At 47.5% G+C, this 14,779-nt stretch overlaps 1 protein-coding gene across 6 annotated transcripts in view; it reads right to left on the reverse strand.

The window, feature by feature from the left end:
* SBNO2 (strawberry notch homolog 2) overlaps nucleotides 1-14,779 on the reverse strand; it is a 146,234-nt gene that overhangs the window by 20,704 nt on the left and 110,751 nt on the right. For all 6 annotated transcript variants that reach the window (XM_081958072.1, XM_081958071.1, XM_081958074.1 and 3 more), the window contains 6 exons: nucleotides 14,253-14,350; nucleotides 11,192-11,274; nucleotides 10,144-10,359; nucleotides 8,880-9,055; nucleotides 5,691-5,822; nucleotides 3,200-3,335 (listed from right to left, as the gene is read on the reverse strand). In XM_081958072.1, the coding sequence (XP_081814198.1) occupies nucleotides 3,200-3,335; nucleotides 5,691-5,822; nucleotides 8,880-9,055; nucleotides 10,144-10,359; nucleotides 11,192-11,274; nucleotides 14,253-14,350 (841 nt within the window). The remainder of the gene's footprint in view (nucleotides 1-3,199; nucleotides 3,336-5,690; nucleotides 5,823-8,879; nucleotides 9,056-10,143; nucleotides 10,360-11,191; nucleotides 11,275-14,252; nucleotides 14,351-14,779) is intronic.

Below are 14,779 nucleotides of genomic sequence, written 5' to 3' on the forward strand. Positions count from 1 at the left end.
AAGGCAGGTCGTGAACGGACCATCCCACATATAGATTAACAGAGTGGGAAGGGACCTTTCAGGTCATTTAGTCCAACCCTCCCCTGCCCAAGCAGGAGACCCTACACCATTTCTGACAGATGGCAGGCCAGTCTCTTCTTGAAAACCTCCAGTGATGAAGCTCACACAACTTCCGAAGGCAACTTCTGTTCCATGTGTTAAGTAAGTAAGCTCCCTATTAGGAGAGCAAGTGTGCAGAGAAGCGTAATGAGAGTGGTATGGAAGAACCAGCATACAGGGACACTGAATAGTGTAAAATATAGTAGTTTACTATGTGGAAATATAGAGGTATTCAGAGTCCGGTTAACAGTCCAAGTCATAAATGGTTCAGTCATTCAGTTATCAAATAGTCAGTCTAGCACACAAAACAGCTAACAGTATCAAACCACAGTACCTCACAATTCACCAATCAGCGTCTAACAAACAGAGAGCTAACAGTCATTCTGGCTCCCTCTTATGGCTGCTTGAGGTAACAAACCAATTACATCTCTAGCATTTAAAGTAACAGATACATTTGTTACAATCATAGCTTAATATACATTGCCAAGCCAAGCCTAGGGTTACATCCCTAACACCATGGTTTGATTGTTCTCACTGTCAGAAAATGTCTCCTTATTTCTAGGTTGAACCTCTCCTTGTTCAGTTTCCATCCAGTGTTCCTTGTCTGGCCTTCAAAGGTGATTTGGAAAATAGCTTGACCCCCTTCCTTCAAATATTGGAACACTGCTATCATGTCTCCCCTGGTCCTTCTCTTCACTAGAATAGAATAACAGAGTTGGAAGGGACCTTGGAGGTCATCTAATCCAACCCCATCCCACCCCCCAGGAGACCCTACACCATTTCTGACAGATGGCAGTCCAGTCTCTTCTTGAAAGCCTCCAGTGATGAAGCTCCCACAACTTCTGAAGGCAACTTCTGCTCCATAGGTTGATTGTTCTCACTGTCAGAAAATATCTCCTTATTTCCAGGTTGAATCTCTCCTTGGTTAGTTTCCAGCCATGATTCCTCGTCTGGCCTTAGAGGTGCTTTGGAAAGTAGGTTGTCCCCCCCCTCCTCTCTGTGGCAGCCCCTTAAATAGTGGAAGAGTGCTATCCTGTCTCCCCTGGTCCTTCTCTTCACTAGACTAGCCATGCCCACTTCCTGCAACCGTTCATCGTATGTTTTAGCCTCCAGTCCCCACAATCCAACTTTCCCCAAATGGGCCACCAGTTCTGGTGGCATCTATCAGATACATCCAATTTTCATTTAAGTGACATCTTCACAGGTAGTTCTCGAGTTGTAACCATTTGTTTAGGGACCATTTGAAGTTATAAATCAAATAAAGTTAAAAAGATAACGGCAGTGGGAAAAGTGACTTCCTACCTGTCCTGGCATTTAAGACTGCCACAACAATCCCCACTGTCCTGTGATCAAAATGTGTGCACGCATTTGTGATGGTTGCAGCTTTCCCAGCTGCCTGCTGACCAGCAAAGTCAGTGGGGGAAGCCAGATTCACTTAATGACCTTGTGATTCACTTATCAACTGCAGTGATTAACCAGCAGGGCAAAAAAGTCACTCAACAACCTCCTTGCTCCACATAGGTAGCCCTCGACTTCATTTAGTGACCGTTCAAAGTTACACCACCACTGAGAAGTGACCACCGATGACTGTTTTTCACACTTACGACCATGGCAGCATCCCCACAGTCACGTGATCAAAATCCAGACTCTTGGCAACAATATTGATGATGGCTGCAGCATCCTGGGAATCATACAATTCCTTTTTGCGACCTTCTGACAAGTAAAGTCAATGGGGAAGCCAGATTCACTTAACAACCATGTTACTAACTGAACAACTGAAATGCTCCACTTAACAACTGTGGCAAGAAAGGTCATAAAATAGGGGCAAAACTCACTTAACAATGGTCTCACTTAGCAACAGAAATTTTGGACTCGGTTGTGGTCGTAAGTCGAGGACCACCTAAATTCCTACTTTTATAGCAATCTCCAGAGTTCAGGCCCAGCTCAACTTGCAACTTTTAACCAGAGCTGACTTAAAATCCCACATATAGCAATCTCAATTTGCATCTGGATGATTTGCATAGTTGATTATTGTTTTAGCACTTTCCAGAGGCAAGAATGGACCGCAGGGGTGAATGATAGAAAGTTCACACGGTGTATTAAACAACAGGTGGAAGAAGGCATTCCAAAGCCAATAAAAAGGTTTCTAATTGGTCCAATGTTTTTGGGGAAAAGATATTCCTTTTTCAAGGGCAGTGAAATAAAATGAAACTCATGCCCGGCTCACACAGGTTTTCAAGAAGAAAGAACTGCTATCATTGCAGCTATTTTCTTTGTCAAACAAAAATAGAAACTCCTTCCCCCCCCCCCCCCCCCCACAAACCCAACTCTATTTTTAGGAAGCTGAATGCGGCAGCCAATATTTTCTTCTATATTTCCCTTCTACCACCCTTCCCTTCCGAGCAGAATAAGAGAGTAGAAAGGCAACTTGGAGGTCTTCTAGTCCAACCCCCTGCTTAGGCAGGAAACCCTATACCAGGGATGGCTAATCTTTTTCTAAAGGTGTGCCAAAACTGCGTATGTGCACGCTATCGCACACACATGCCCACCCACCTGTGCATGCATAAGTGACCCCTGGGGGGGACTTTCACCCTCCCCAGGCTCCGGAGGCTTTCCTGAAACCTGGCGAGGGCAAAAACGACCTCCCCCAGCCCTCTGGAAGGCCAAAAAACAGCTGGCTGGCGCGCATGAGCTGAGGTCTGCCATGCCAGCAAATCTGTGGCACATGTGCCATAAGTTGTTATCACGGCCCTATACCATTTCAGACAAATGGCTATCCAACATCTTCTTAAAGACTTCCAGTGTTGGGGCATTCACAACTTCTGGAGGCAACTTCTGTTCCACTGATTAATTGTTCTAACTGTCAGGAAGTTTCTCCTCAGTTCTAAGTTGCTTCTCTCCTTGATTGGTTTCCACCCATTGCTTCTTGTTCTACCCTCAGGTGCCTTGGAGAATAGCTTGACAACCACTTCTTTATGGCAGCCCCTGAGATATTGGAAGACTGCTATCATGTCTCCCCTGGTCTTTCTTTTCATCAAACTAGATTTCCTACTTCTGGACTTTCCTACAGGAGACACCAAAGCTGGCTTGAATGTCTTACCAAACTGCTGTATGGCTCGGTCAGCACTCCAGGGCAATTCCAGCGTCATGTGGACCCGCCGCCTCTGATTCTTTACCCGTCTGTCTGCTTGGAGAGAAATCCCTGAGCTGGAGGCCTCTGAGATTATTGCTACGAGCTGAGAGAGAGACAGAGAACGAGAGAGGAGAGAGTCAATTTTGTGAGATGGCTCTTTGGAGCACGGCAGTCTCCCTAAAATGTTTCCAAGCAAGTTGGCTCAACCCCTGCCCTGTGCGTTACGTCGGCCGGGGGGCTGCATTTTCAAATGGAAAGTGGGGTTGAATTGTTTGCAAAGGGGCATCAGCAGCAACTGCCGCTCAGAGGTTAGCAATCTACGGGCGGCTGTAATCCACCCCTTTGCTTCGTTCAATGAACCTATCTTTTGCAATGGGGTTTTTGCATCAGAAATCGGAAGAAAAGCCGTAACCTGGTAAAAGCCATCAAAATTGCAGTCCAGCAACCGTGGCAACAGCTGCCAATGTGAGCTGTTTGCCAAGCACCCAAAAGGCAATCATGCGACTTGGGAGTGGGGGCAACCATCGTAATTCCAGAGGCAGGTCAAAAGTAGCTCTAGGAAGGTCCAAGTTTAACAATCAAAAGGTAAATAGCAATAGCAGACATTTCATTACCCAACTAGGTAACATTATCAGTGCTAGTGTGAAGTTTCCAAGAGTTGCCCTAATTAATTTACGAGCCCCAAGACAAAGTTTTTTAAAAAAAAACCACCATTCATTTATTAGGACTAACATCTGGGCACGGACTTCTGTGTAGCCGAAACTAAATCTCACTTAATGGGCGTCTAAATTTTACCCCGGTCTCCCCTCCCCTCTGGCTGAGGTCATCAACCACATTCACCAACAGGACGTTATGGCAGGGTTCTGGACATGCGCATTCACATCCCACATCCCTTAGACTTATACACCGCTTCACAGTGCTGTTCGTTACAGCCCTCTCTAAGCGGTTGACAGAGTCAGCCTCTTGCCCCCAACCGTATGGCTCCTCATTTTACCCACCTCGGAAGGACAGACGGCTGAGTCAACCTGGAGCCTGGTGAGATTGGAACTGCCAAATTGAACTGCAGGCAGTTGGCAGGCAGGAGAAGCAGCCTGCAGTACTGCATTCTAATCACTGTGCCAATCACTTGGCTCATATAATAATACCCCAATCAAGGAATTGCTAAACAAGCTAACAGTAAACAGCCCAATCAAGGAACTGCCGAGACCCATCAATACCACGAGAATATAAATTGAGAGCAAACCTCATTCCATAGTAGCCTCTTAAAACGTGTGATCGGGTCCACTCTGAGATCACTACCGCGGGAGCCCCCGGGCCCTAGGGTCATAGGGCGCCAAACCCATTATGAAGTTCAACAAATCCTCGATTCAAGGTGGCACAGGAGACGACTCCAATATTTAATCAAGTGGAAGGGCTACCCCTTATCGGAGGCATGTTGGGTGAAAAGCAGAAATATCCAGGCTGATCGCCTCATAGCAAAATTCCATGCAAAAAATCCAAGCAAGCCTGGGGGAGGGACACATCCCGAAGTTATACACCTGTACTCTACATTGCTTTGTTTTACACAGGTCGCTTTCAGGAAGTGAGGGGAGCCGGATGTCAACGCCTAAAGCGTTTCCATGACTACTATCAACTTGAGAAAGGGGGAGGGGGGGAAATGCCATGCATACTTTTGGCCAGAGTAAAAGTCTCATATTTCTGTACTGGGATGTGAATGTGCATGTCCAGAACCCTGCCATAACGTCCTGTTGTTGGAGAATGTGGTTGATGACCTCAGCCAGAGGGGAGGGGAGACAGGGGTAAAATTTAGACGCCCATTAAGTGAGATTTAGTTTCGGCTACACAGAAGTCCGTGCCCAGATGTTAGTCCTAATAAATGAATGGTGGTTTTTTAAAAAAAACTTTGTCTTGGGGCTCGTAAATTAATTAGGGCAACTCTTGGAAACTTCACACTAGCACTGATAATGTTACCTAGTTGGGTGATGAAATGTCTGGAAAGAAAAAAACCAAGCTCAGAGAGCACCAAGGGTCCCAAGGTACACAACAGCCTAATCAAGGAACTGCCAAGACTACCCCCACCAATACTGACAGGGCAAGCCACTAGAATATAAATTGAGAGCAAACCCCACGCCCTACTAGAGCACTGATGATGCTACCCAGCTGGGCAATGAAACGTCTCAGAGAGCAGCAAGGATTCCCCGTTTCATTTCAACCCTGAGCTACAAATATTCTCCTCTATCAGCTTCTAACAATCACTGAGTGATTGGTCATTAAGTGAGGACTACCTGAATTCAGCCTGCGTGAGCATTCAAGAGAAATCAGTGCTTCCTTGATCATTTCCAGCCACGGGGAGCTCAACATCAAAACACAGAGGGGTCCAATGCCTATTATGACTCTGGCAAGGTGGGGGTCCCTCCCCATCCCATTCCCGGGCAGTGTCCCCCCACCCGGTACTCACTTTGTCTCCATTCATGAATCGCTCCTTCTCCTTGAGGTTCACGTGGTCAATCGAAAGGCTTTGCTCAGCTCGCGATTCAAACGCCACGGAGCCACCAGGCCTCCGCACAACTCGTCCCTTCCGCCCGGTCATCTGGGGAGGGAAAAGGGACATGGAAAAGTGACCCTTCAGATGGGCAAATCGTATCTAATTAATCAATGAAATCTATTTTATCTATCTATCTCTGAGAAAAGCATAACTGCCCAGAGTCACCATGGAGGGGTGGAATGGGACAACTTGCCGCAGTCAACTTGTTGTGTCCCGCCAGTGGAGTTGGCAGCAGATTCGGACAGTGAGGAGGTTGGGGAGGAATCTGGGCCAGTCCTGGAGCCTGGGGAAGGCTCTGATGAGGGCTCTGTGTCAGAGGCAGAGAGGGGGCCAGGGCCGTATGCCAGTTATCAGCTGCCTTCAGAGTCAGACATCAGTGAGGCAGAAGAACAGCTGGAGCCTGTTCCCACTGTACGCATGCGCAGAGTTGCCAGATGAAGGGAACAGCTAAAGAACAGGGGTCGACTTGGAAATAAGGCCACAGGTGAATGGCCCCTCCCATAGGGAATAAAAGAGGAGCAACGGGGGAATGGAGTTTGCAGGAGACAATTAGTTCATTCCTGCATTCTTGCCAAGTATTGCGGCGTCTGAAAGATATCGGCCTGGCCACTCTCCAAGCCTGATAAAGGTCGGAAATTATGAACTATCTTAAAAGACTGTGGGAGAGGAAAGACTTTGCTGGAGAGGAATTTACTGTATATTAAATAAAAGGGGTTTACCGGGACGAGGACTCAGGTTCGTGCTGCTGGGGAAGCCTAGGTAAGAATACTTGCCAAGGACAACTCATCGTGGCCAATTTGCTATGGGACAGTTTACCATGGGGCAATTCAACAATTCAATTCAGTTACTTAAAATAATTTTTAAAATCTCTTTAAATTTTTGTTGTTCACAATTCATTTTGTCCCTCCTTTTGCATCCTTTTTTCTATTCCACTATTTCTTGAATATTAGCGTAATTCTTGCCTCGTTGCAAGTTGTCCCACAGCAAGTTGGCCGTGGTAAATTGTCCTAGATCAGGGGTGTCAAACTCAAGGCCCAGGGGCCGGATCCAGCCCATTGGGTGCTTAGATCTGGCCCATGGGGTCACCCTGGAAACAGCGAAGGACCAGCCCGTGGTGCCTCTGCCAATGAAAATGGAGCTCGGCCCTCCTGAGCTCCATTTTCACTGGCAGAGGGTTGCAGGAGGCCATTGCAGCTGAAAACGGAGCTTGGGAGCCCGCTTTCGCTGGCAGAGGGTTGCAGGAGGCCGTTGCAGCTGAAAACGGACCTCGGGAGCCCGTTTTCGCTGGCAGAGGGTTGCAGGTGGCCGTTGCAGCTGAAAACGGAGCTCGGGAGCCTGGTTTCGCTGGCAGAGGGTTGCAGGAGGCCGTTGCAGCTGAAAACGGAGCTCGGGAGCCCGTTTTCGCTGGCAGAGTGCTCAGGTCAGCACAGGTGCCCCTGACACGAGTGACATCGAGCTGACCTTGCCCATCCTGGCCATGCCCACCCCAGACCCAAAAGGTCAAATACAACCCTGATGCAGCCCTCAATGAAATTGAGTTTGATACCCCTGTCCTAGATCCTAGTAAGGGAGATGGGGGGCATAGAAATTTAAACAAACAAATAGCAAACACCAAGGTGCTCTTTCCAGGCAAGGATTTCCCCAGATTCTCTTTCATGAAGGACCTGAACCCAGGATCTCAAGAAGGTAAGATTGCATTTGAAACAAATGAGAGGAATCACTAAGTTAATGGCTCCCTCCTGTGAAGGCGGGTGCCTGATCTATCTCTGTAGGAGTCTCTGCTCTCACACCTCCTCCCAGTTGATCTCTGCCAAAAGCTGAAATAGAGGAAAGTTTAACTTTAAATTGACTCGAACTGGTCACCAACCTTGCCAGGGCCAGTTAAAGTATATAAATAGGGAGCAAACCTCTCACTAGCTCTGATGATGGGTCATGAAATGTCTGCCAGGAAACAACCAAGCTTTAGAGGGCACCAAGGGCCCCACAAAATTACTTCTCTCTGTAGCAATGCTAATTCTGCACTGTCTCTAATGCCTTTTATAAATCAAAGGTACAGGTCAGGCTTCCCAAAAGCATGAAGCAAACTCCTTGTCCTGGTAAAAAACCCTTTTATTAATTGACTGTGAATTCTGCTCATTCGCATCCAGCAAAGTCTTTCAAGGGAGGATTTATGGTCACAGACCTCATCTGGGTTGGAGAGCTGCCAGGCCAATATCTGCAGAACTTGGCAAGGAGTCTCGGAGAGTCATGAACCAATTAAGCGAACTAATTGCCTCCTGCAAACTCCACTCCCCTGTTGCTCCTCTTTTATTTCCTCTGGGAGGGGCCATTTATCATCCACCTGTGGCTTTACTCCCAAGTCGACCGCTGTTCTTTAGCTGTTCCCTTTGTCTGGAAACTCTGCGCATGCGCACACTGGGAACAGGCTCCAGCTGTTCTTCTGCCTCATTGATCTCTGACTCCGAAGGCAGCTGATAACTGGCATATGGCCCTGGCCCCCTCTCTGCCTCCAACACAGAGCCCTCATCAGAGCCTTCCCCAGACTCCAAGACTGGCCCATGTTCCTCCCAAAACTCCTCACTGTCCGAATCTGGCAGGCCACAACAGGGTCACCAAAGTTGGCCACTTTAACCCTTGTTAAAAAACCCTCCTTTTTCAACTAGCAGGCCTGGCTCAACCATAGCTCCATTTTATTCCTCCTGGCAATTTTTAAACTTGTAATTTCCATTGGGGTTTTAATTTAACTTATTTTAATATTTCTATGTTATTATAATATTGTATTGTGTTTTATACCTCCTCCGTACAATGTGTAATTTTATAATATGTGTTTTTATTTATTGTACGCCGCCCCGAGTCCCTTTGTGGAGAGGGAGCGGCTAACAAATTTAATAAATAAATAAAAAAAATGTTGACTTCAACTCCCAGGATTCCTCAGCCACGGCTGACTGAGAAATTCTGGGAATTGAAGCCCACAAGTCTTAAAGTGGCCATGTTTGGAGACTCCTGGTCTAGGCCATCCGAGTGTGAATTGACTTTGTGAGATATAGAAGGCAAAAACCTTTTGTGATGCTTCCCTTTTCTCTTTCTTCCCTAATGTTTTACCTCTGCTACTTTTTCCGGGCCTCCAAAGTAGTCGATCAGTTCATCCAAAGTGTTAAGAGGTAGCTCTTTGCCCAGTTTCTTCACTTGAGACAGCAGTTCCTGCTTCATGTTCTCCACGCATTCCGGGGTCCCTGATCCGTTCATCTCCTTTTGGGGGTTCAGCCAATATAGGCCAACTGTAAAGGGGAAGAGAAAGAGATTGTAGCTCTTCTTCTCTTTTTCTTTTCTTTTCTTTTCTTTTCTTTTCTTTTCTTTTCTTTTCAGAGAGAGGAAAACAGGAAGGCAGAGTAGGGCAAAGGTAGCCTTGTAGCTTGCATCGGTTGTAGGATTAGAATAGAATAGAATAAGAACAGGATAGGATAGGATGGAATGGGAATGGGAATAGGAATTAGAATAGAATTAGAATAGAATAAGAATAGAATAACAACAGGATAGGATAGGGTGGAACTGGAATGGGAATAGGAATTAGAATAAATAGAAGAGAAGAGAAGAGAATAGAAGAGAAGAGAATAGAATAGGAATAGAGAATAGAGAATAGAGAACAGAGAATAGAATAGAAAGGAATAGGAATAGGAATAGGAAAAGAATTAGAATGGAATGGAATGGAAAGGAATAGGGAATAGGGAATAAGGAATAGGGAATAGGAATAGTAGAGAAGAGAATTAGAATTAGAATGGAATGAAATGGAAAAAAATAGGGAATAGGAATAGAAATAAGAATAGAACGGAACCGAATAGAATATTGGAATGAAGAATAATAATTAGAATAGAATTATATATATATAGAACCTTAGCTCTGGGGATGAAAGGCAGGGGGCGGAGATGAATAGGTGTGGCAGGCAACTATTCATCTCCCTGCTGGTCAGCCACTGATAGCCTGCACTTCCGAATCCTGTCTGGAAATTATCAGAATTCTTCTTGGAATCTGCAGCACCGTTTGTGAGTGTGTGTGTGTGTGTGTGTGTGTGTGTGTGTGTGTGTGTGTGTACGTACGTACGTATGTACGTATGTATGTATGTGTTGGAAGAAAGTGAGCGCCTCTTCCAGGACTCCCTTTGCAAGTATGGGAAGAGAGAGAGAGAGAGAGAGACTCCTGGTGTGTTGGGCCACTTCAGGGGGAAAGGGAGTGAGAGCCACTTTCCGCAGGACGTGGAGACTTCGTAGCCTGTTGTGCGAGAAAGTAGCTGCTGGCGCTCCTAGCAAAGGGAACGTTTCATTAACTACAAAGGGCTCGTCGTGTTTGGGAGCTGGGTCAGAACACGTACGTGGATCGTTACACGTGGCGCCATTGATGGGCTTGTATCTGCTGGCCACGTCCTCCATTTCCACCAGGGACTCCGGAGAGGAATTGAAATCGCTCTCCAAACCCGGCTCAGAATCGGTGCTGCTCTCGGAGCTGATCTTAATGATGTCGCTGCTGCTGTTGTAGTGGTCGTGGGCGGTTCTCATCACTTTGTTAAGGCCTCGGACTCTCTGCTTCACTGGAGGGAAGGGGGGGGGAAAAAAACCAGGATGGAAGAAGAAGCATTGAAAGACCAATTCCATGCAGATCGGCGTTTCTCAACCTGAGCAACTTTTAAGACTGGTGGACTTCGACTCCCAGAATTCCCAAGGTCAGCACACTGACTGAAGAATTATGGGAGATGAAGCCCACTCCTGTTGCTCACATTGAGCAGGGGTGTCAAACTCAAGGCCCATGGGGTGCTTACCTCTGGAAACAGCAAAGGTCCATGGTGCCTTTGCCAGCAAAAACAGAGTTCGGGTGGGCATGGGCATCCTCCCCCCCACCCCCATGCCCCGTTTTCAGCAGGGACGGCCTCCGTTGAGCTGGCCACGCTCACGCCCACCCACACCCATGCCCACCTGGCCCTCCGAGGTCAAACACAACCTCGATGAGGCCCTCAATGAAATTGAGTTTGACACCCCTGATGTTGAGAAACACGGCATCGAGGATTACCCATAAATCAGAAACTTGGGGAACACGACAGGTTCTTCGCCCCTCAGTCAGGAGGAAGGGGACATCACAGGCCAGGATTAGATGGGAAAACCGTACCAGAAATTGCGTGAATGTGAAAAGCACAGGAGACCTAGAGCAAGCCCCGGCCGCAAATGAAGGGATGAAACAGCTAGAAATTATAAACAGGGAAAAGAAAAAGGCGTTTGGAAGAGCAAAATGGAGGAATGGGAAAACAGGGGCAGGAATGAGGAGGGAGAGAACAGGATATAAGCTGCAGGGGCCCTGCAGAAGGTGTGAGATATCAGGGTTTTGTTTAAAGGGGGAAGGGGGGGGGTTGAGGATAAGAAGGATCTTACGTTTTCTTTTATTGTTACTTCCTCTTTCTCTTTTTCGTTTGGTTGAAGGAAAGTGCTTCTGAATTAGTGAAAGGAAGACGCCTCTGAAAGTTAAGAGGGGATATTTTATTCTAGCTGCCCAGGACACCGAAGTGCTCACTTGAAAATGACAAAACGACAAAAAAAAAAAAAGGCACAGAGAAAAATCAAAACTTAAAACAGACAACCTAAAGGAGGCTCAGAGCTACAAAGGTGAGACGGCTTTTTTTAAAAAAAATTTGCAAAATGAAGAGTCCGGAGTCTTGAACCTGCTCTTGGTTAGACGCCCTAAAATTGGTAGCCATTACTCTTTTCAAAAATAAGTGTGCGTTTGTGTTTGCAATGCTGCCTAGGATATATAGGCATGGTGGGGTCTTCGGTGCTCTCTGAGCATAGCTGTTTTTCTTGCAGACGTTTTCATTACCCATCCAGGTAACGTCATCAGTGCTACAAGGAAGCGGGGTTTTCTCTTTTGTATACCAGCGGCGTGCCTTGCCGGTGTGAGTGGAAGTGTTCTTGGCAGTTTCTTGCTTGGACATTTCTTTACCTGTTTGTTTGTCTGCTAATGGCAAGCCACTGTATATAAAATGAGAGCAAACCCCACTCCCTTCTAGCATTGATGGCGTAACCTAGCTGGGTCATGAAACGTCTGCCAAAAAAAAAAAAAAAAAGGCAACCAAGCTCAGAGTGCACCAAGTTCAATCCTGAGCTACAAATATTCTCTTCTATTAGTAAGATATAGATATTCCTGATATAATGGTCATTTGGACATTATTTTCACAATATGTGTATTTCTTTCCAGGCAGACCTTCCCAATTGTAACGGTCAATGTTTCACTGCCATGAACAGTAATTAACATTAAGAAAATTGAATGGTAACTAATTTTCCGTTGGAGCAGGGGTTCAAAATATAAAATACCGTATTTTTCGGAGTATAAGACGCACCTTTTTCCCTCAAAAAAGAGGGGTGAAAATCTGGGTGCATCTTATACACTGAATACAGCTTTTTATGCCTCCTGAAACCCCGCCCCCTTCACCAAAATGGCCTCTAGGAAGCTTTCAGAGGGCTCCTGGGGGCTGGGGAGGGCAGAAATGAGAGAAAAATGGGCAGCTTTTTGCTCAATTCTGCCCCCCCTCAGCCCTCAGGAGCATTATATAAGCCTCCTAAAGGCTATGCATGCCCTTTTCTTGACAAAAACGGGTCGATTTTCGGGAAAAACAGGCTGTTTTTTGCTTGTTTTTGGCCCACCCCACCTCCCAGGTACACTCTACAAGCCTCCTAAAGGCTATGCATGCCCTTTTTTTGAAAAAAAAAAAAACTGGACCGTTTTTGGGAGGTCTGCAGAATGCAAAACCTTTTTTTTTAAAATTTGCCTCTTCAAAACTTGGTGGGTCTTATACTCTGGTGCGTCTTATACTCCGAAAAATACGGTAGATTTGCATTCAAATGCCAGCTTAACAAACATTTCCATGGTCTAGAACAGGGGTCTCCAACCCCCGGGCTGCAGCCGAGTACCGGCCCGTGGCCCATTCGGAACTGGCAGGCGAGTGTGTGTGTGTCCGCAGCTCCACTTCTACGAGCGGCGGGCGAGCGGGGGCACACGTGCAGCTCCATTTGCGCGAGCGGTGTGTGTGAGTGCCTACCGCTGGCGCAAACGGAGCTGCGTACTTGCCCACCCCTCGTGCAGAGCCATCCCCTCTCCCCACCCCCTTGCTGGTCAGCATGCTGGCTGGGGACTTGGAATCCACCCATCTTAAATTGGTCAATTCTGGGACTTGGAATCCACCCATCTTAAATTGGTCAGGGTTAGAGAAAGACTGCTCTAGGCAGCCCAAATGTCTGGCCATTTGATGCCAATTGCTGTGATGTCAGAGAATGCTATTGTATCAATGTGAAGCCAACAGAAAGGGGCATTTCTGATGTGAGAGAATCTTGGGCAGTGATGGCAAACCTTTTTGGCACCGAGTGGAGTGCTGGAAACCTAAAGATCAGCTGCCCACCCCACGCATGCCTATCTTTTGGGCATCTTTTGGCCCGTTTTCAGAACATTGTTAAAAAACAGCCTGAAAATGGGCCGAAAAATGCCCTGAAAACAGCCCAAAAATGGCCTACATTTTTGGATATTTTGAGGGGCTGTTTTCAGGCACCTGTGAAGACTAGCTGGCCAGCGCGCGTGTGAGCGCCAGAAACCAGAGGAGCAGCTGGTGAGGGCGCGCGTGCCCACAGAGGGGGCTCGGCGTGCCACCTCTGGCACGCGTGCCATCGGTTCGCCATCATGGGTCTAGGGAAAACTCTGGAAAGGTTTGTGGTGAGGCAGGGAAGGTCTGGGAGGGGGTGGGACTCACATGTAAGGCCTTACATAAGCAAGCAGCTGATGAGAAGGACGGATAACGACATGCTCTCTTTCAAATTAGGCAAGCTTTGTCCTTCTTGCTTGGCTACAGACCGGAGTCTTCACAAGACCAGATAGGAAAGGACTAAACAATGCAAAAAGGGGGGGTTGGAAAGAGGGTTGTGGTGGGATGGACTCGATGTTGATGACAGAGCTTTTGGGGAACGGGGGGGGGGGAAATGCACCTGAGATGTCTCCCATCTTCACACACACCCCTCCCCAAATGCATGGTAGGTCATGGAGGAAGCAGTGAGCGTGCGCACACACTCAAGAGGGCCAAAGGGAGGGGGAAAAACAAAACACCAGAATGAGGTGGTTGTGGGAATGGCGTGGCCTGAGCTTGGCGGCTTGTTTCAGACAGAAGACGCAGAGGTTGAGAATCTCTAAGGCAGCCAATTGAACGGCATTTCCACCGGGTGCCAATCAAAGGCCAAAAGGAAGGGCAGCTTCTTTCAGAATGTCAATCAATGTCAAAGGCCGCATGAAGGGTAACATCCATATCACAATGCAACGGAGCAGTGACCTTCGGGGGCTCCCTCTGTGCTTTCTGCAAAACTTTTTTTGGGGGGGGGGGAGTTCCTAGCCCCAACATCTTGGGCAGGGACGGTGATGGACTTTACAAAACGTGCATCCTCCCCGTGGAAAACTCACTCGGCTGCCGAGACAAAGTAGTTCAGGTGCCCCTCGTTCTCATCCAGGACTTCCCGGGTGCGGGCTTCCCCCGTCGACTGCAACCCGATCACCACGCACTGCGGAAGGCAAGCCGGGGAAGAAATGAGACCAAGGATGGCCGGCATGTGGAAAAGGACAAACATCAAGATGTGGAACAGAACTGGCTGATAAAACTCAGGAATTGAAAGGGATGGAGGAGTGGGAGGGGTGGGAAAAGGAGGCAGAGGAGGAAGAGGAAGGGGGGGAAGGAAAATGGGAAGGAGGTAAAGGAGGATGGAGGGGGAGGAGGGAAAAGAAGAGGAAGAAGAGAAGAAGGAAGAGAAAGAAAGAGAAGAAGGAAGAGGAAGGGAAAAGGAAGAGGAGGAGGAGAGGGAGGGAAAGGAGAATGAGAAGGAAAAGGAGGAAGAAGAGGAAAAGGAGGAGGAGGAAGAGAGCTGGTGAAGGAGGAGGAGGGAAGGAAAGGGAATGAGAAGGAAGAGGAGGAGGAAGAAGTGAAAAGGAAAAGG

This window comes from Natrix helvetica (genome assembly GCF_964273705.1).
Source record: "Natrix helvetica genome assembly, chromosome: 1".
NCBI classification, from domain to species: Eukaryota; Metazoa; Chordata; class Lepidosauria; order Squamata; family Natricidae; genus Natrix; species Natrix helvetica.